At 50.7% G+C, this 20495-nt stretch overlaps 1 protein-coding gene across 5 annotated transcripts in view; it reads right to left on the bottom strand.

Annotated features, from left to right (window-relative positions):
* LOC119963358 (adenosine deaminase domain-containing protein 1-like) overlaps positions 1 to 20495 on the bottom strand; it is a 141273-nt gene that overhangs the window by 26607 nt on the left and 94171 nt on the right. For all 5 annotated transcript variants that reach the window (XM_038792384.1, XM_038792387.1, XM_038792383.1 and 2 more), the window contains one exon: positions 12518 to 12750. In XM_038792384.1, coding sequence (XP_038648312.1) covers positions 12518 to 12750 — 233 coding nt within the window. The remainder of the gene's footprint in view (positions 1 to 12517; positions 12751 to 20495) is intronic.

The following is a 20495-nucleotide window of genomic DNA, read 5'->3' as shown; positions in this document are numbered from 1 at the left end:
TGCCATAGTCCTCAAGGGAAGAGAATTCTAAAGATTCACAAACCCGGTGTAAAGAAATTTCTCTTAATTTCGGACCCAAGTGGCATCCCCTTATTTTCAAATTGTGCCCCATGGTTCTAGACTCCCCAACCTGGGGAAACATCTTACCTGCATAACCTGTTCCTTTAAGTATTTTGTATTCATTCTTCGAAACTCTAGCAAATACCGGCCCCAGTTTGCCTAATCTCTCTTCATAAGACAGTCCCACCATCCCTGAAACAAGTCTGGTGAACCTTTATCGCACTCTCTATATGGCAATAATATCCATTCTTGGGTACACATACCAAAACTGTGGAAAGTATGCCGGGTGTAATCTAACAAGCGTCCATACAATTGAAGCAAGACCTCACTATGCCTGGGCTAACATCCTAATAGCTTTATCCACCTTCATGCCATCCTTCAGTGACTTATGGACAAGGGCCTTAGTCCCATTATACATCTACACTTTCTAATTTCTTACCATTCAGGAAAAACATCTGTTCCTCTTACCAAAATGGATTACCTCACATTTTTCCACATAATATTCCATCTGTCATGTTCTTGCCCATTTACTAAGTTTGTCCAAATCCTCCTGTATCTGCTTTACATCTTCCTCACAACACATTTCCGCCTAACTTTGTATCATCCACAAACTTGGAAATGTTACATTTGGTCCCCACATCCAAATCATTGATATATATTGTGAACAGCTGGGGTCCAAATACTGATCCTTGCAGTACCCCACTAGCCACAGTTTGCCAACTAGAGAATAACCCATTTATTCCTACTCTGTTTTCTGACAGTCAGCCAATCCTTAGTCATGACAGTACGTTGCCGCCTATCCCATGAGCTTTTTGTTTTACAATTAACTTCCTGTGTGGGGACTTCATCAAAAGCCTTCTGGAAGTCCAAACATATTACGTCCATCAACTCTCCTTGAGTAATTATGCCAGGAACATCTTCAAAAAATACCAACAAGTTTGTCAAATGTGATATCCCATTCATAAAACCATGCTGACAATGCCTAATCAGATCATGATTGTCCCAAGTGTTTATTTATCACATCCTTTATAATACATTCCAGCATTTTCCCGACCAATGATGGAAGGTTAACTGGTTTATAGTTTCCCGTTTTCACTTTCCCTCCATTCTTAAATAATGGGGTAACATTTGCTACTTTCCAATCTTGAACCATTATAGAATCCATAGAACTTTGGAAGATGTGACGGAATTTAATGGAAGAATTTCAAAGTTCATTTGTGGCAGGTTTTGCCGGGAGTTTCCCACCACTATCAAACAACACGTAGTCACTTTTTTGGGCCCGGGGGAGTTTCTCACTAGTTTAACGCACACATACAATTTTTCAGCACTGGGGAGCAGAACTCAGATCGGGCCGCCATTTTGAAAGGGTGCCCTGAGCTTGTGGGTTCCCCCACCCTTCATGGGCAATAACGCCACCCACACCCCCCTCCCAAGCGAGGACACCCCATAATGGGTTCTCTGGGGCTCCCCTCCTCCTCCATCACCCCATGTACACCCCTTGAACTTCCTGGAGGCCTCTACTTACCTGCTCTATACCCCCCCACTCTTTGTACCCCACCTCCACCCTTCTTTCACAGGCATGACCCTTGACAATGCCGCCCTGGTACCCGGCCACCACCAACCTGGGAGTGTTCCTGCCAGCTTGCCAGTACCCACATTCCAGGCGAAGGGCCAGTGTCACCCTGCACTATCACTAGTCACCCAAGAGCATCCGGTGGACCGGGAGATCCCCCGGGTGCTGTTCCACATTTGTGTGGACCAGTACCGAATGGCGCCTGGCTGCAGCCTCACTGGGGAGGCCGGTAGATCTCAGGAGGTTGGTAGTTCCTGGGTAAGCTCGCTTAAGTAGGTTTAAAACCTACGTAGGTGCGCACCATTTGATCATGCCCCCTTTGGGTGGGATTCTGACTCCGACACCTCACAGGACTTGGGTATACCTTGCGAGGCGCAAAGACTCCAAGTAGCCCACAAGAGGCCTCTCCCGGGATCTACCGGCCGTGTTACACTCTTGCTCGCTCAACGCAGCTGGTAGGTTGCGCCCATGATCACCAATGCATCCACCAACCTCTTTCAAAACTGGAATGCATAATACAGGATCCTGGGGATTAATTTTTCCAATACAACCTTCTTACTCATACTAATTTCTTTCAACTCTGTATTATCCTACGTCCCTTAGATCTCTAGATTTGGGAAATTTCCTTTATCTTCCTTCGTGAAAACAGACACAAAGTAATCATATAGCTTTTCTGCCATTTCTATTTCTCATTATTAATTCTCCTGACTCTGCCTGTAACGAACTCACATTTGCCCGAGCCAAATTCTTCTTTTTTACATTACAGTCTGTTTTTGCTCGATTGCAGTCATATTCTGATCTCACTTTATCAGTTTCTTGGTCTTCCTCTGTTATATTTTCAAAACCTCCTAATCCTGTCTTACTGCTATTTCTGGCAACTTTATAAGCCTTTTCTTTTAATCTTGGACATTCCTTAACATCCTTTGTCAGCCATGGTTGGCTTTTTTTAGTTTTTTGCACCTAGGAGGAAAGAAGGTATAGTGATGTAAGGTACGTAATAGCTCTTTGAAGACCATCCATTGCCCATCACAGTCATACCTTTAAATTTATTTTCCAAATCCACCTCAGCCAATTTGTGTCTCACAGCTTCAATTTCCTTTATTCAACTTTAAAACCTTGGTTTAGGGTTGAATTTCCTCACTTTCAAACAACATAAAATTCCATAATTTGTGGTCACTAATCCCTAAAGGTTCTTTTACAACTAGATTCTTAATTAACCCTTTTTCTTTACATAATACTATAGATCTAGAATAGCCTGTCCTCTAGTTGGCTTCTCAACATACTGCTCTAGAACCCATCCCTAACACATGCCATAAACATGTCTTCCTCAACATTAGTGCTCACTTGTTTTAAGCAGTCTATGTGCAGATTGAAATCACTCACAATACATAGAATTTACAGTGCAGAAGGAGGCCATTCGGCCCATCGAGTCTATACCGGCTCCTGGAAAGAGCACCCTACCCAAGGTTAATACCTCCACCCTATCCCCATAACCCAGTAACCCCACCCAACACTAAGAGCAATTATCATGGCCAATCCACCTAATCTGCACATCTTTAGACTGTGGGAAGAAACCGGAGCACCCGGAGGAAACCCACGCACACACGGGGAGGATGTGCAGACTCCGCACAGACAGTGACCCAAGCCGGAATCGAACCTGGGCCCCTGGAGCTGTGAAGCGATTGTGCTATCCACAAGGCTACCGTGCTGCCCAATCACAGTATTGCCCATGCTGCATGCTTCTCTCATCTCCTGATTAATACAATGCCAAATATTACAACTAGTATTTGGCATCCTATAAACAACTGCAACCAATGTCTGCTGCCCTTGCTGTTTCTTAGATACATCCAAACTGATTCCTTACATTGTAGTTCCGATCAGAGATCCTCCCTTACAAGTGCACTGATCCTGCCCCATCCGATCAAGATCCTCCCTTACTACCGCACTGATCCTGTCCCTTATCATCAGTGCAACACCACTTCCTTTCCTTCCTTAACATCGAATATCCTTGAATATTCAGTTCCCGGTCTTGGTCACCGTGCAGCCATGTTTACATAATGGAATTTATGTCATACATATTTATTTCTATTTGTGCATTTAACTTGTTACGAATGTTGCACATTCAGTAGAGTGCCCTTAATTTTGACATCATTCCACATTTGACACACCTACGATGCTTTGCTTTGTTTCTCTTGCCTTCTCGTCCCATTATTACTTCCTGTTACCAATATTATTTCCTCTTAGAACATAGAACAGTACAGCACAGAACAGGCCCTTCGGCCCTCGATGTTGTGCCGATCAATGATCACCCTACTCAAACCCACGTATCCACCCTATACCCGTAACCCAACAAACCCCCCCCACCATACTTTTTAGGACACTACGGGCAATTTAGCATGGTCAATCCACCTAACCCGCACATCTTTGGACTGTGGGAGGAAACCGGAGCACCCGGAGGAAGCCCACGCACACACGGGGAGGACATGCAGACTCCGCACAGACAGTGACCCAGCCGGGAACCGAACCTGGGACCCTGGAGCTGTGAAGCATTTATGCTAACCACCATGCTGCCCCACCCTTCATTTGAGCCACCCTCCAACTTCCCATTCCCCTGTCAAGCCAATTTAAACCCACCCAAGCAGCACTAGCAAATCTTCCTGTGAATATATCAATGCCAGCATTGTTAAAATACGACCCATTCATCTTGCACAGGTCCCCGTCCCTTATTATCAGTGCAATCTGCTTTCAGGACCTAATTTCTCTACCTACCCATGTAGCTGATACCAATGTGGACCACAACTTTGGCTGATCACCCTCTCCCCGAAGGATGTCCTGCAACCGCTCCTTGATTCCAAAGATGCCGCCGGAGCATGATGACTCTCTGCGAGCTCTCACACAGATCCTCTTTTTACATCTCCTATAACCATCCTATTCACTCAAAATTTATTTCTAACACTAACAATAAATTCTCTCTTTTATCTTCTCTTGCAGGTTTGAAGATCCTCCGAGGCCCGTGGAGTGGGCCTGATGACCCGACACTGCTACACTACTGATGACCCGACCAGAGGCTGAGGAGGCCCAAACCAGAAGTGCGGCCCTGCCTGATCCAGTCGCCGGAGCACCCGACTCGGCCACCGACCACGAGACCCAACCCGACCCAGAGAGGCCCTTCCAGCGACCCGGAGAGGCCTGCCCAGCGACCAGACTTACCAAAGAATGGAGGAAAGAAGAATCCACGTGGAGGCCCGACCAGGCCGACACCAAGGAGGGAGCAGAACATGGGATCCAGCCCAACCTGCCTCAGCAGAGCCCTGCCTGCCAAGACCCCTGAAACATCGGAGACCCTGCGCAAGGACCCGAACGTGCTGCAAGGGATTCCCGTACTCGCAGAACGCCGGGACCTGACCCGATTGCAAACATGCCCCCCCAGTAACGCAACTAGCACCTGGGACCTGCCAGACGCGACCCTGGAAACGTAGCCAACACCCCGGACCCCGCCAGACGCAACCAGCTCCGTTCCACAAGGTCAGATTTCTCTCATCAGATCCCAGGACCATCCAGATACAGCCGGCAACAGAGGAAGCGAGGGAAATGTGGCGGTCTGCAGGTGTGACTAAAGAAACGCGGTTTCAAGACTCCTTGCCCCAGCATACACCTGGCAACCGCCCAAGCGATCAAAAACAAGCTGGACGAACTTAACGCTAGACTTACGCTAGAGGTAAGAGACTGCTGTGTGCTCTGTTTCACAGAGACATGGCTCACCCCTGCCTCACCAGACTGTGCCATACAGCCGGGAGGCTTCTCAATTCACCAGGTGGACTACACAGCTTCATCAGGCAAAGCAAAGGGTGGAGGGGTTTGCCTCCTCATCAACTCTTCCTGGTGCTTGGATGTGGGGACCCTGGCAACCTACTGCTCCATGGACCTGGAATACCTGACGATGAAGTGCCGCTCATTCTAACTTCCACGAGGGTTCACTTCAGCCATTATCCCAGTGGTCTACATCCCACCCCAGGCAGATGTGAAGGCAGTGCGGGACGAACTATACAGAGTTATAAACAACAAAGAAACAGAGCAACCTGGAGGCCTTGTTCATTGTGGCCGGGGCTTGAGGTCAACCTAAAGAGTATACTGCCAAAATTCCAACACATCTCATGTTCCACCAGGGGCGACAACACTCTTGATTACTGCTACTCAAAAATCAATGGCGCCAACCGTTCCATCCCCCGATCGCACTTTGAAAATCAGACCACAAGACTGTGCTCTTTCTCCCGGCATACAAGCAGAAACCTAAGCGGGAGAATCTGGTTAAGAAATTCATGCAATGGTGGCCCGAGCAAACAGAAGTGCTCCTACGTGACTACTTTGAGACAGTGGATTAGTCTATATTTAAGAAATCAGCTACCAACACAAACAAGTATGTCACCACCATCACAGCAAATGTGTGGACGACTGCATGCCAAAGAATGCAGTACGCAAGTTCCCCAACCGGAAACCATGGCTTAATCGGGAAATTGACACCTGACTGAAGGACAGGTCTGATGCGTTCAAGTCAGGCGAACCTGACCTATATAAGAAATATAGGTACACCTCCGCAAAGCCACCTGGGATGCCAAAAGACAATATCAGACCAAGCTAGAGTCACAGACTAGCGTTAGACTCTCGTCGGTTGTGGTAAGGCCTAAACGACATAACGGACTACAAAGCGAAGCTGAGCAGCATTTCCCGCAGCAGCGTACCCTTCCCGATGAATTCAATGCATTCTATGCTCGGTTCGAGCAGGAAACCATCAATCCATTGTCGACTGTAGCCCATAACACACCCATAGCCACCGTCACAGCTTCCAAAGTTAGATCGCCTGAAAGTGAGCCCTTGAAAGGTGACAAGTCCGGACAGGGTCCCTGGTGAGTTGGCAAGGCCCTCTAGCTCCAGGCCCCTCAGAGGATGTCCGCCAAAAGCGACAGGGCACGTAAAGCAGCAGACTACCTCCACCTCTGATGTGGCTCCTGGGAACACACCTAGACCTATCACTAGACGACGTTTTACATGAAGAGGTTGGGGAGCACGGAGTGGCCACTGAGTGGGATCACTATGGAAATGTCTATTGTGCCCACTATTAAGACACGTTACACCTGATACCTGTTGATGTGTTGGGCAGGCTGGGTCTATGTGGACTGTGTTTGATGCAGTGTAGCGAGAGACAGACTTCCAACACGATGAGATGCAACACGATTTTATTTAACATCTATTTACATGTTCAACTGTAGGTTGATACTATGCTGACTTGACTGGAGACCTGAGGCTAGCCTGACCAGACTTGCTGAGTACCCACATGGTTTTTGCACTGGCTATGCCCACGAGCTCTGACTGTCTCAGAGTCTGGATCGCGAAAGATCTGGAAAACTGGTGCCCTCTGGCGTTATAGTGGTCGTGTCCTGTCTGGTGATTGGCTGCTGTGTTCTGTGTGCTTACTGGTCATCCTGTGTGTCAATCACTGCCTGCCTGCACTCCATTATATACATGGATGTATATTATGACATCTCCCCCCCCTCTTTTTTTTAAAGTTTGTGTTCAGATAATAAATATTAAGGTGCATGTGCGTGAAGATGTGTATATGTACGTGACTATATACAGAATATGTCAAAATGGACTTGTATACATAGGAAGGTGTCGCTAGTGCAGATATAGGGCAGATGAAACGGTAAACAAAAACAATATTTACAGATGTCAAAACGATGAGATAACAAAGTTGTGCAAACATTCAGTCTACAAGTTTAGTCTCTGTGGCGGGTGACGAATTCTGGTTGACCGCCTCAAGGGTGGAGCAGGGGCCGCCTGCACTTGGATGGACATGACTGCCACCAATGCGGTGGTCGCAGAGGTCGGAGGGTTGCTGGTAGATCGGTGGCCTCGTGGCAGGGCGCGTCCGGAGGAAGCAGTATGTGAGGTGGGACATCACGGTCGGGTGGCGGGTGTGGAAGTCTGTGCAGCGCCCGCCTGTTGTGTCGTAGGAAAGAGGCATTAACCATGCGAACGAGGAACGATCTAGGGGACACTTGCTTGACCACCACAGCTGTGGCGGACCAGCCGCCGTCAGGCAGCTGTACACGAATTCGATCAGTTGGGACCAGCTCGGGGAGATCCGTGGCATGAGCGTTGTATGCTGATTTCTGTTGGGCCCGAGACTGCTACATCTTCTGTATGACCGGGAAGTTGTCAAGGTCTGGAATGTGGATGGCTGGAACCGTTGTTCGCAGAGTGCGGTTCATGAGCAGCTGCGCTGGAGACAACCCGGTGGACAGCGGGGTCGCTCTGTATGCCAACAGCGCCAGGTTGAAGTCAGAGCCTGAGTCTGCAGCCTTACATAGTAATCTTTTGACGATGTGGACCCCTTTTTCGACCTTCCCATTTGACTGCGGGTAGTGGGGGCTGGATGTGACGTGCCGAAAGTTGTATAGCTGGGCAAAATCAGACCACTCCTGGCTGTAAAAACAGGGGCTGTTGTCACTCATCATCGTGAGTGGTATCCCATGTCTTGCAAATGTTTCTTTGCATGCCTTAATCACTGCCGCCAACGTGAGGTCGGACAGTCTCACCACTTCGGGGTAATTGGAAAAGTAGTCGACCAGGAGGACATAGTCACGTCCCTTGGCGTGGAAAAGGTCGACACCGACTTTGGACCATGGGGTGGTCACTATCTCATGTTGCTGCAGAGTTTCTTTAGGTTGAGCTGGCTGAGATTTGACATGTAGGGCAATTGAGGACCGTGTTGGCAACGTCCTGGCTGATGCCCGGTCAGTAGATTGCCTCCCGAGCTTTGCATCGACATTTCTTGACCCCCAGGTGACCCTCGTGGATTTGGCCGAGCACCATAGCTTGCATGCTCTGCGGGATCACAATTCTGTCAAGCTTCATGAGGATGCCGTCTACCACCGTCAGATCGTCCTTAACGTTGTAAAACTTGGGACAGTGTCCCTTCTGCCAGCCATTCGTGAGGTGCTGCATCACCCGCTGGAGCAGAGGATCCCTGGCCATTTCCTCACGAATTTGAATGACCCTCTAATCAGAGGCCGGTAAGTTGGAGGAACAGAATTGTACCTGCGCGTCGATTTGACATACGATGTCAGTCTGCTCACACGGTGTGGTGATAGACCTGGAAAAGGGCATCTGCAACAATGAGCTCTTTGCCTGGGGTGTAGCCCAGATCAAAAATGTAGCGGCGTAGCTCGAGAAGGATGTGTTGTAACCGTGGCATCATGTCATCGAGATCTTTTTGGATGATGTGGACCAATGGCCTATGGTCCATCTCAACCGTGAATTTAGGGAGGCCATATACATAGTCATGGAACTTGTCGATTCCCGTTAGGAAGTCCAGGCATTCCTTCTCAATCTGAGCGTACCGTTGCTCAGTGGGCGTCATGGCTCTGGAGGCATACGCAACTGGGGCCCAGGAGGAGTCATCGTCCCATTGGAGGAGCACCGCCCCAATACCGTCCTGGCTCGCGTCAGTGGATATTTTTGTCTCCTTGGCAGGGTTGAAAAACGGCAGCGCCGGGACTTTGGTGAGTTTTGCCCTCAGCTCACGCCGTTCTTTCTCATGAGCAGTAAGCCACTGGAATTCCGTCGACTTTCTGACAAGATGGCGGAGGGCTGTGGTGTGGTACACCGTGTTGGGAATTAACTTCCCGAGGCAGTTGACCATCCCTAGAAAGCGGAGGACTGCCTTCTTGTCCTCTGGGGTCTTCATGGCGTTGTCGCCGGTACCTTGTCAGCATCTGGCTGCACGCCTTGCTGAGAGATGTGGTCGCCAAGGAATTTGATTTCTGATTGACCGAATGAGCATTTGGCCCTATTGAGTTGGAGGCCATGCTCATAGATCCTGTGGAATACCCGCTTGAGGCGATCGATGTGTTCTTGAGGAGTTGTGGACCAGATTATGACATCGTCGACATACACTCGCACCCCCTCAATGCCCTCCATCATCTGTTCCATTATGCGGTGAAATATCTCTGAGGCAGAGATGATGCCAAACGGCATTCAGTTGTAGCAGTAGCGACCGAACGGGGTATTGAATGTGCACAGCTTGCGACTGGATGCGTCCAGCTGTATTTGCCAGAACCCCTTGGAGGCGTCCAGCTTCGTAAAGAATTTGGCATGAGCCATCTCACTGGTTAACTCTTCTCATTTTGGTATCGGGTAATGTTCCCTCATGATGTTGCGGTTTAAATCTTTGGGATCGATACAGATTCAAAGCTCCCCTGACGGCTTCCTGATGCAGACCATGGATCTAACCCAGTCCGTGGGTTCTGTGACCTTTGATATGACGCCCTGGTCCTGGAGGTCTTGCAACTGCTGCTTGAGGCAGTCCTTGAGGGGTGCCGGCACCTGACGTGGTGCGTGAACCACAGGGGTGACGTTTGGTTTCAGCAGGATTTTGTATCGGTATGGGAGTGTGCCCATACCTTCGAACACGCTATGGTACTGCGCTATGATGTCATCAATTTGAGCCTGGAAGTTTTCATCAGGTGAGGCTGTTGCCTGTGAGGATGACATGGTGTGGACTCGCTGAACCAGGTTCAGGAGTTTGCAGGACTGAGCACCGAGCAGGGATGCTCTGTTAGATCCTACGATCTCAAATCGCAGCGTCGCTTTAAGTGACCTATTGGAAACTCCAAGTTGGCATGATCCACTGGCAGCAATGGCATTGCCATTGTAGTTAAGGAGCTGGCAGGCCGGTGGAAGAATGCTAGGTCTGACGCGGATGGTGTCGAGATCGGATTTCGAAATGTGGTTCGCTGAAGCGCCGGTGTCCAGCTTGAAATGGATGCGAGCCTTGTTAACTGTGAGGACAGCACACCACTCGTCGTCAGGATCCATGCTTCGGATTGGGAGGTGTCTCACCATTTTTGAGAAAGGCAGCGCATGCTTAGTAATGATGCCCACCCGGAATGGGGATTTGAGGCACTCGCCGTCAGGATCTGTTGGGCTGTTAGAGTCTGGCACGGCCTCCATATCGAACGGACGCTTCTGCGCCGTGGCTGGGATCGCTGGATGCTGGGCAGTGGAACAGATCTGCGAAGGGCTGCATAGTTGCCAAGCTTGCCACACTGTAGCCAGCGACGTGATTTTGCTGGACATTGCCGCTTTAAATGGGCGGAGCCACAATTCAGGCATGTTATGACGCCAACGTCAGCGCGGTCCCTGGCTGTGGAGAGGAATAGTGCAATCTTCCTGGCGTCCATTGTGGCCTCGAGGTCGGTGGCTTCGAGATAGAGTTGGAACTTCTGTTTGAAGATCTTCCGATTTGCACCGAGGTTGCCTGCGATGCGGAGCTGTGGAGGAGGGCGTACATTGTCCATGTCACCGGATGGCTGATTGCTGGTCAACGCTGTTTAAAGGTCGGTCCGTCAATTCTCAGCATCCAAACCTGGTACCATGATGTGTTGGGCAGGCTGGGTCTATGTGGACTGTGTTTGATGCAGTGTACAGAGAGACAGACTTCCAACACTTGATGAGATGCAACACGATTTTATTTAACATCTAACTATTTACATGTTCAACTGTGGGTTGACACTATGCTGACTTGACTGGAGACCGGAGGCTAGCCGGACCAGACTTACTGACTACCACATGGTGTTTGCACTGGGTATGCTCACGAGCTCTGACTGTCTCAGAGGCTGGATCCCGAGAGAGCGGGAAAACTGGTGCCCTCTGGCTTTATCGTGGTTGCGTCCTATCTGGTGATTGGCTGCTGTGTTGTGCGTGCTTACTGGTCATCCCGTGTGTCAATCACTGCCTGTCTGCACTCCATTATATACATGGATGAATATTATGACACCTGTGAGGTCTCGGTCCCGTTAAGTTCCACAGCAGGCCTGCCTGCACCTCCACCCATTGTTGCCCTCTGTTCCCCAGCCCAGGGGTGACCCCCTACATAGAAGACATCAATCCCCCACCCCCCGACCTTCCTGGGGTGCTCCGCATCTGCCCCAAGTGATGGGGCAGCGCCTCCAGTGCTCTTGAGCTGCATGTCTGCGAATGGAAACGGGTACTTACCTCTTCGGGTCCCCTCAGCAGTCATTGCGCCTGCTTCACATTTTTGAAAAGAAGTACTAAACGATGCCGGCGTGATGCCAGTTAGATCCCGGGAGACCATTAGCTTTGACTTCAATCTCGCTAATGACATCGAAATGAATGCCAATTGCAGTTTACGATTTTCTTGCCATCTTTGGGCAAGATCCGTAACTCGCGATCGGGAGTGGGCCCATTCGATAGCAAATGGATTAGTGCCTGACTCGAATCTCAATTTTGGCCTTTGCCGTTATCTAACTGGCTTGCCCAGATCCATACTGGGCATGACATGGCTGTAAGATCGCAGCCATGATCTCTGATAGTTTGTTTATGTGGCCTTGTTTCTCAGATGTTTTATTTCAGGCTCCTTGTCATCTATTTCATCTAATCTTTACAAAATCCCAAAATGATTTCTAGGTTAGAAGGTTGTCCTCTCTTTGATGCAAATAAAAACCCTGAATTTTGTCCTCATCAAACACATATCATGGTAAAGTAATGCATTAGAGTTCAGCATACAAACATTTTCCAGGTGTTATTCCAAGTAATATCTGAAGCAACTTCTACCTGATTCCAGCTTGAGTGGAACACGTTTGACAGGAGTCACCTTCGGTGACCAATGGGAATGAAAAATAAATTATCTATGTCCAAGAAATTTATAAAAGGACACAAAATACTGATCAACTTTTGACAAGCTGCAAAATTTCTAATAAGTGCAACATTTTAAAAACGTATCAAATACTTTAATAACGAAAACTAAATGGAGTGCATTTTAGCAGAATACCAATTTTACAGGTGTTGAAATATCACACTTACCAATAAGAATGCTGTTGATGTAAATAGGTTCAATGAAGTGACTAAGTAGAGCTCCCTGAACGCCAAGCACTTCCCAACGAGTAAGTTTATCACTGGCAGACATGCTGCAGACTCTAGTACTGGTTACTTCAGGACTGCAATGACTAATTGCGTACACCTTTCCATCCAAAATAACATGAAGTTCCATCTCTTTGTTAGTATGAAAAGTAGATATAGAGTGAGGAGCCAGATGCCTGTGTAAGGAAAGTTACACATTTCCCATACAAATTAAAAATGTGCAAACAGTGGAAAAATACAACATGTCAGCCAGCAAGTGTAAAGCAAATGGACGTTAATGTTTTGATTTTAACCTTTCATCAAAACTAAAAAAAATGAGGTCGAGAGCAGAACAAACAACAAATACTCAAAAATACAAAACGGAACTTAATGATTTGAATACCTGCAAGTGACTAAAAGGAAAATCAGGTAACCATATAAGCTTGCCTTAATTTACATCTTAATTTAATGTTTCTGAGTCTTTAAGGTACAATATTGGGCGAGTCCCAATCAGCCATTAAAAGTCCGAAACCATCCATGAAATGTTAATCTGTTGTTTTCTCTTTGCACATGCTGACAGTTTTGCTATGTATCTGCAGCAATCTGTTTAATTTCACTTGCAAAAATAAAGCCAATTTTAAGTATTTCCTGGAATTTTATTTGTAGAAAAGTTCACTGAAATATTATTTTGTAACAAGATTTCACATGATACATACATCCAAAATCATTGCCAAGACATAGGGTGGAATCTTAACAAAAAATAACAAAAGGCTGTGATTTAATGGAAAAGTTTTGAAGTGTGGTAAGCTAGCTAGAACTGCTGCGAGCTTTCTAATGCTCGGCCCGGCGAGGCTGTTACCACTATAAAATGTCAATTGAACTACTTAACGAGGCCCTACGGGCTTCACGCCATAAATTGTCTCTCCGGCTGATTCGCCGGGACCGTGCTCATTATCCCCCTTCTAGCAATGGAGAGCAGCACTTGCACTGCTCCTGCACATCCAACCCCATACAGCTCGCAGCCATGCCACCTTGGAGATCAACCTCATAATTAGTGGATGCCGACCTGGACAAACTGTTGTAGTCAAAATCAAACGGGATGCCCTGTTTCTCACCTTCTTCAACCTCCCCGCGATGAACGACACGTGCAGCTCACGATGCCCCATGTGTGTATCCACAGGAGTTGGCAGATGGGGGAGGGACCAAACAGGTGGCAGGGTGCCGGACATCAGAGCCCTCATCTCTACCAGGAACGGGCCCTGGAGTCTGTCACCGACGTAGAGGTTGGGGTCGCTGCAGAGGTGTGGTTCCACCTGCCCCCTGTCATATGTGAGTAGTTAATGCCTAACAGGATGACCTATTCCTTCTATTGACCACATATTCCTTCTCCAGCATCTGATGGTGCCAGCCATCTGAGGTGGTCTCCTCTCCGCTCTCTCCACCCCCGTTTCCCATGAGAACAGCTCTGAAGACACCACCGTATTTGCGGCACAGGTGTCATCCCCACCCTCCAGCAGAGCAGACTGATGCCTTGCTGGGTGACAGTAGTGGACAGGCTTCTGCAGCACATTCAGGTAAATACCACACAGTTGCCGATGCACATCAGGTGGAGGCAGGGACGCCCATGCCAGATAGCAATCAGAGGTCTGCTGGATCCCAGGGCCCAGCTGAGTCCCAGTCAGATGGTGAGCCTCCGGACCAGGTTTACCCAGAGCTGATGCAGATACTAGGGTGCAGCTGTGAGATTCAGAGGGGGATGGCAGCGACACTCCAGCAAGTCCATAGAAGAATGGAGGAGTCCCAGAGGCGCAGGAGATAGAGCCGTAAATGCGTGGCACCAAGGCCATTACTGCTAGTGTCGATCACAGTGGAGAGCCTGGTGCTCGACATTGGCAGTGAAATACTTTGGTCGGTATTGCTCTATGGAAAATAACGAAGCATGTGAGTATGACATATTAGTATACCCAGAAAAAAGGACTCCAATCAAAAAGCCATATTAAGATGTGACTTGCGAGTGAGGGGGCTGCACAGCAAAACAGAGCACACTGCTTGAAACATTTTGGCGGCAACACAGAGTGTGGTGGTATGATTAGCATAGCTGCCTGCCATTGGTGCAGAACACCGGCTTACCATTGGCCCTGGTCGGTCATGTGCCTCTCGACCGGTTGGTTGAGACCAGTCATGTGACAGCTCCCCGATTGGTCGACAGGCTGAGTTAACCCCGCCTACAGGGCCAGTACTCCCGGCGGTCATCCTTATACTGTAATCGACCGCAGGGCTAACATCTAGCTGATTAAAGCCATACTTTTGTCCAGCAACTCGTCTCGCGTTCATCAATTTAATCAGCTAGAAATTTGAAGATGGAGCTCCGGATCAAGCCTGAATGCCTCCGCATCAGCCCGCAAACTCAGAACGCATCTGAAATCTTCAAGCATTGGCTGGCGTGTTTTGATGGCTACCTGGCGACCGCAAGCAGCCCCCCCACCATGGCACAGAAGCTTCATATTCTCCATTCCAGCGTGGGCATGACGGCCTACGCACTGAAAGTGGAAGAAAAAGAGTACGACGCGGCCATGGATAAGCTGAAAGGACAGTTTCTTAAGCCGGTAAACCGAGTGTTCGCTCGATATCTGCTGGCTACCAGACAACAGTTCCCCGGCGAGTCCTTAGACGATTTTTACCAGGTCCTCGCTGTCCTGGGGAGGAATTGCGCCTGCCTCCAAGTTTCAGCCACTGAGCACATGGAACTTTTGATCAGAGATGCTTACATGACTGGGATGCAGTCCGCCGCTATCCGCCAGCGGATGCTGGAAAAAGACGACCTCAGCCTAACTGAGGTCGCCGACTTAAACGCCCACGCCTACGCCCCCAGCCGCACTGCAGCGCCCCGGGCCTCCTGGCACGCTTCCCCACCGCCATCCACCGCTCCCGTCCCCCTCAGGCCTGCGCTGCGGGACGCCCCGACAAGTCCACGGAGCCCCGCTGCTATTTCTGTGGGTTCGCCAAACACCCTCGCCCGTGCTGCCTGGCCTTTTCCGCCCTTTGTAAGAGCTGCGGGAAGAAGGGTAATTTTTCGTCGGTCTGCCAGGCCAAATCCGTCGCTGCTATGCTGCGCAGCGACCGGGGAATCTCCTCCTCCGGGCCCTTCCAGCTCACCGCGCCAATCTCTACCCCCCGCCCCTGCGCCCCTCTCTGCCCACGCTCTCAGCTGCTCCGATCGGCCCGCTGGCACTGCTAACCCCGCCCCCAGCAACCACGAGGGTCCTGCGGGCGCCGCCATCTTGGGCCCCGGACGCCACGTGCGGGTCCTGGGCGCCGCCATCTTGGGGACCCGGCTCCATGTGCGGATCCTGGGCGCCTCCATCTTGGGGCCCCGACTCCACGTGCGGGACCTGGGCGCCGCCATCTTGGGGCCCCGACTCCACATGCGGGTCCTGGGCGCCGCCATCCTGGACTGGCACACAAGGTTCTGCCAGCACCTACTTGGCCGACGACGATGGATCTTCCCCACGGCTCGTGGCCATTCAGCTCGACCAGTCACGTCCACGCCGCTCGCCAAGACGACGACGCTAATCCACCTCAACGGGCACGATACGGGCTGCCTGCTGGACTCCGGGAGCACGGAAAGCTTCGTATACCCTGACACGGTAAGACGCTGCGCGCTCCCTGTCCACCCTGTAAAACACAAAATCAGGTTAGCCTCAGGTTCGCACTCCGTCCGCATCACCGGGTACTGCATCGCGGACCTCACGGTCCAAGGGAAGGTTTTAAAAAATTATAAATTCCTTATCCTCCCCGACCTTTGCGCACCGGCACTCCTAGGACTGGACTTCTAGTGCAACCTGCAGAGCTTAACCTTCCAATTCGGCGGCCCTATACCCCCCCCTCACTGTCTGCAGCCTCGCGTCCCTCAAAGTGGACCCCCCCTCCTTGTTTGCTAATCTCACCCCCGATTGCAAACCCGTCGTGACCCGGAGCAGACGGTACAGCGCCCAGGACTGGACCTTCATCAGGTCAGAGGTCCAGAGGTCGCTGAAGGAAGGGGTCATCGAGGCCAGCAACAGTCCCTGGCGAGCCCAAGTGCTGTGGTGGTTCGGACTGGGGACAAAAACCGGATGGTCATCGACTACAGCTAGACCATCAACCGGTTTACGCAACTGGACGCGTATCCTCTCCCCCGTATTTCCACCATGGTAAACGAGATTGCGAAATACAAAGTCTTCTCCACTGTGGACCTCAAGTCCGCTTATCACCAGCTCCCCATCCGCGCGAGTGACCGCAAGTACACCGTGTTCGAGGCTGATGGGCGCCTCTACCACTTACTCAGGGTTCCATTCGGTGTCACAAATGGGGTCTCGGTCTTCCAACGGGAGATGGTCCGAATGGTCAACAAGTACGGATTACGGGCTACCTTCCCGTACCTCGATAATGTCACCATCTGCGGCCACGACCAGCAGGACCATGACATCAACCTCCGAAAATTCCTCCAAATCGCAAAACTCCTTAAACTAACTTACAATAAGGGTAAGTGCGTGTTTAGCACCGACCGTCTAGCCATCCTCGGCTACGTAGTGCGTAATGGAGTGATAGGCCCCGACCCCGAACGCATGCGCCCCTTGATGGAACTCCCTCTCCCCAATACCCTCAAATCCCTTAAACGCTGCCTGGGTTTCTTCGCTTACTACGCCCAATGAGTTCCCAATTACGCCAACAAGGCCCGTCCCCTCATTCAGTCCACGACCGTCCCGCCGTCGTCAGAGGCCGGCCAGGCCTTTAGCCGCATCAAAGCGGACATCGCAACGGCCATGATGTGCGCCATCGACGAGTCCCTCCCCTTCCATGTCGAGAGCGACGCATCAGAAGTAGCTCTGGCGGCCACTCTGAACCAAGCGGGCAGACCCGTGGCCTTCTTCTCCAGAACCCTCCAGGCTTCCGAACTCCTCCACTCCTCAGTGGAAAAGGAAGCCCAGGCCATAGTCGAAGCTGTGAGACATTGGAGGCACTATTTGACCGGCAGGAAGTTTACCCTCCTCACAGACCAACGGTCAGTGGCCTTCATGTTCGATAATGCACAGAGGGGCAAGATTAAGAACGACAAGATCTTGCGGTGGTGGATCGAGTTGTCCACGTACAACTACGATATCTTGTATCGTCCTGGGAAGCTCAATGAGCCTCCTGATGCCCCGTCCCCCGGTACCTGCGCCAGCGCGCAGATAGACCGCCTCCGCTCCCTCCACGCGGACCTCTGCCATCCAGGGGTGACCCGCTTCTATCATTTCATAAAGACCCGCAACCTGCTCTACTCCATCGAGGAAGTCAGGACAGTAACCCGTGACTGCCACATCTGCGCAGAGTGCAAACCGCACTTCTACAGTCCCGAGCGCGCGCATCTGATCAAAGCATCCCGCCCCTTCGAACGTCTCAGCATTGACTTCAAGTCCCCTTCCCTCTCGCAACCGCAACATTTACTTCCAGACGGTGATTGATGAATACTCCCGCTTCCCCTTTCCCTGCCCCGACATGACCACATCGACCGTCATTAAGGCCCTCCTCTCCGTCTTCTCCCTGTTCGGCTACCCCGCGTACATTAGCGATCGGGGTCCTCCTTTATGAGCGACGAGCTGCGTCAATTCCTGCTCAACAGGGGCATTGCCTCTAGCAGGACGACCAGCTATAACCCTCAGGGTAACGGACAGGTCGAGCGGGAGAATGGTACCATCTGGAAGACCATACTACTGGCCCTCCGGTCCAGAGATCTCCCTATTTCCCGATGGCAAGAGGTTATCCCCGATGCCCTACATTCTATCCGCTCCCTCCTCTGTACCACAACAAATCAGACACCTCATGAACATCTTGTTTTCCCCAGGAAGTCGTCCTCCGGATCCCCTCTCCCGACGTGGCTGGCCGCCCCCGGACCCATCTTGCTCCGGAAGCATGTGCAGGTGCACAAGTCCGACCCGTTGGTGGAACAAGTCCAGTTACTCCATGCTAACCCGCAGTATGCGTATGTGGAGTAGTGGAATACCCCGACGGTCGGCAGGACAGTCTCCTTCCGGGACCTGGCACCCGCCGGCGTGAGGCCCTCCCCCCCCCCCGCTCTTTTTCTCCCCCAGCACCCCACCCAGGCCACCCCTCCCCCATCCATGGCATCTCCACCACCAGCCCAGGTTACGGAGACAGTTCAAGGACCAACTCTCCCAGAGTCCAGGACATCAGCTGAACCACCACCATCGGCTGAACCAACGTCACCAACTCCACTGCGGCGGTCTGCCAGGACGTCACAGGCAACGAAAAGGCTGATCGAGTCCATTTAACTCTCAACACCACCATGGACCTTGTATGGACACTATGTACTGTTGTTAAATGTCTGGGCTAGTGGGAAGCCAAGAATACATTTTTTTTCCCTTCTCTCCTCACTACTCATACCACCAGTTCTCTTCCCCCCCCCCGGGCAGCTTTCTCCGCAAGGGGTGAATGTGGTGGTATGATTAGCATAGCTGCCTGCCATTGGTGCAGAACACCGGCTTACCATTGGCCCTGGTCGGTCATGTGCCTCTCAACCGGTTGGTTGAGACCAGTCATGTGACGGCTCCCCGATTGGTCGAGAGGCTGAGTTAACCCCGCCTCCAGGTTGGGGTATAAATACCCAGTACTCCCGGCGGTCGTCCTTATAGTATAATCGATCGCATGGCTAACGTCTAGTTGATTAAAGCCATACTTTTGTCCAGCAACTCGTCTTGCGTTCAATTGAGGGGCAGCACGGTAGCCTTGTGGCTAGCACAATCGCTTCACAGCTCCAGAGTCCCAGGTTTGATTCCGGCTTGGGTCACTGTCTGTGCGGAGTCTGCACATCCTCCCCGTGTGTGCGTGGGTTTCCTCCGGGTGCTCCGGTTTCCTCCCACAGTCCAAAGATGTGCAGGTTAGGTCGATTGGCCATGATAAATTGCCCTTAATGTCCAAAATTGCCCTTAGTGTTGGGTGGGGTTACTGGGTTATGGGGATAGGGTGGAGGTGTTAACCTTGGGTAGGGTACTCTTTCCAGGAGCTGGTGCAGACACGATGGGCTGAACGGCCTCCTTCTGCACTGTAAATTCTATGTAATCACAGAGGAAGATGCCAGCGCATTAGAGCTGCGATGCATGTCATGAAGAAATGTGATCTCAGTGCAGGCGGCCATTTTAAGTGGCCAACAGGAGCCGCCCCATCATGTATCAGAAGTGTGGCAATCAACATGGCCCACAGCAATCTCCGGCCTTTTGAAAGACTTTGTTTCGAACGTGGCCGTGTTGGTCATTTTGTGAAAGTGTTCTGTGCAGCCAACAGGGGACCAGAGTAGATCAGTCAACCAGACACCATAGATGAATGCAGTTAATGAGATGACCCTTGATGAATTATTCTTTGTGGATTCAATCTCGACCAAACGCACGGTGAGTCCGACAATGGACGAGACTGACGTTTTGATGAACAATTGGAAAGACCTTACAGCCCGCCTGATACCACCAAAAGCAGAAGGACCATTCCAGTGATGTTAAACGTTACAATGGTAAAGTGAAAACTCGACATGGGAACAAAGGCAAACCTCCTCAGTTTAGGTGATCTGCACGGTTTGCGCGTGATGACGAAAGTTGGAACCTGGCCAAGGACGCTGGTCGACTACAGCAGAAATTAGTTTGAGACAGTGAGGGAATGTGGCCTCGAAGCTTGTGTGCACAATAAAAGTCATATCGTGCCGTTCTCCATTGTGAACACGAAATGTGTGTCCTTCTGAGGAGCTGATGCATGTGAGGCCCTGAATTAGTTGAGCGACTGTGTTCCGGAAGACGGGTGGCCAGCTGAATACCACAGATCCCTACAAGATATCATAGTGTGCACATTTGATGAGGATTCAGAAGAAATGCAGGCGGAGGACGTCAAATCAGACAAAGAGACGGAAGAGCCAGCG

This window comes from Scyliorhinus canicula, chromosome 3 (assembly GCF_902713615.1).
Source record: "Scyliorhinus canicula chromosome 3, sScyCan1.1, whole genome shotgun sequence".
NCBI lineage: Eukaryota > Metazoa > Chordata > Chondrichthyes > Carcharhiniformes > Scyliorhinidae > Scyliorhinus > Scyliorhinus canicula.
This window is presented reverse-complemented; position numbering and strand designations above follow the sequence as displayed.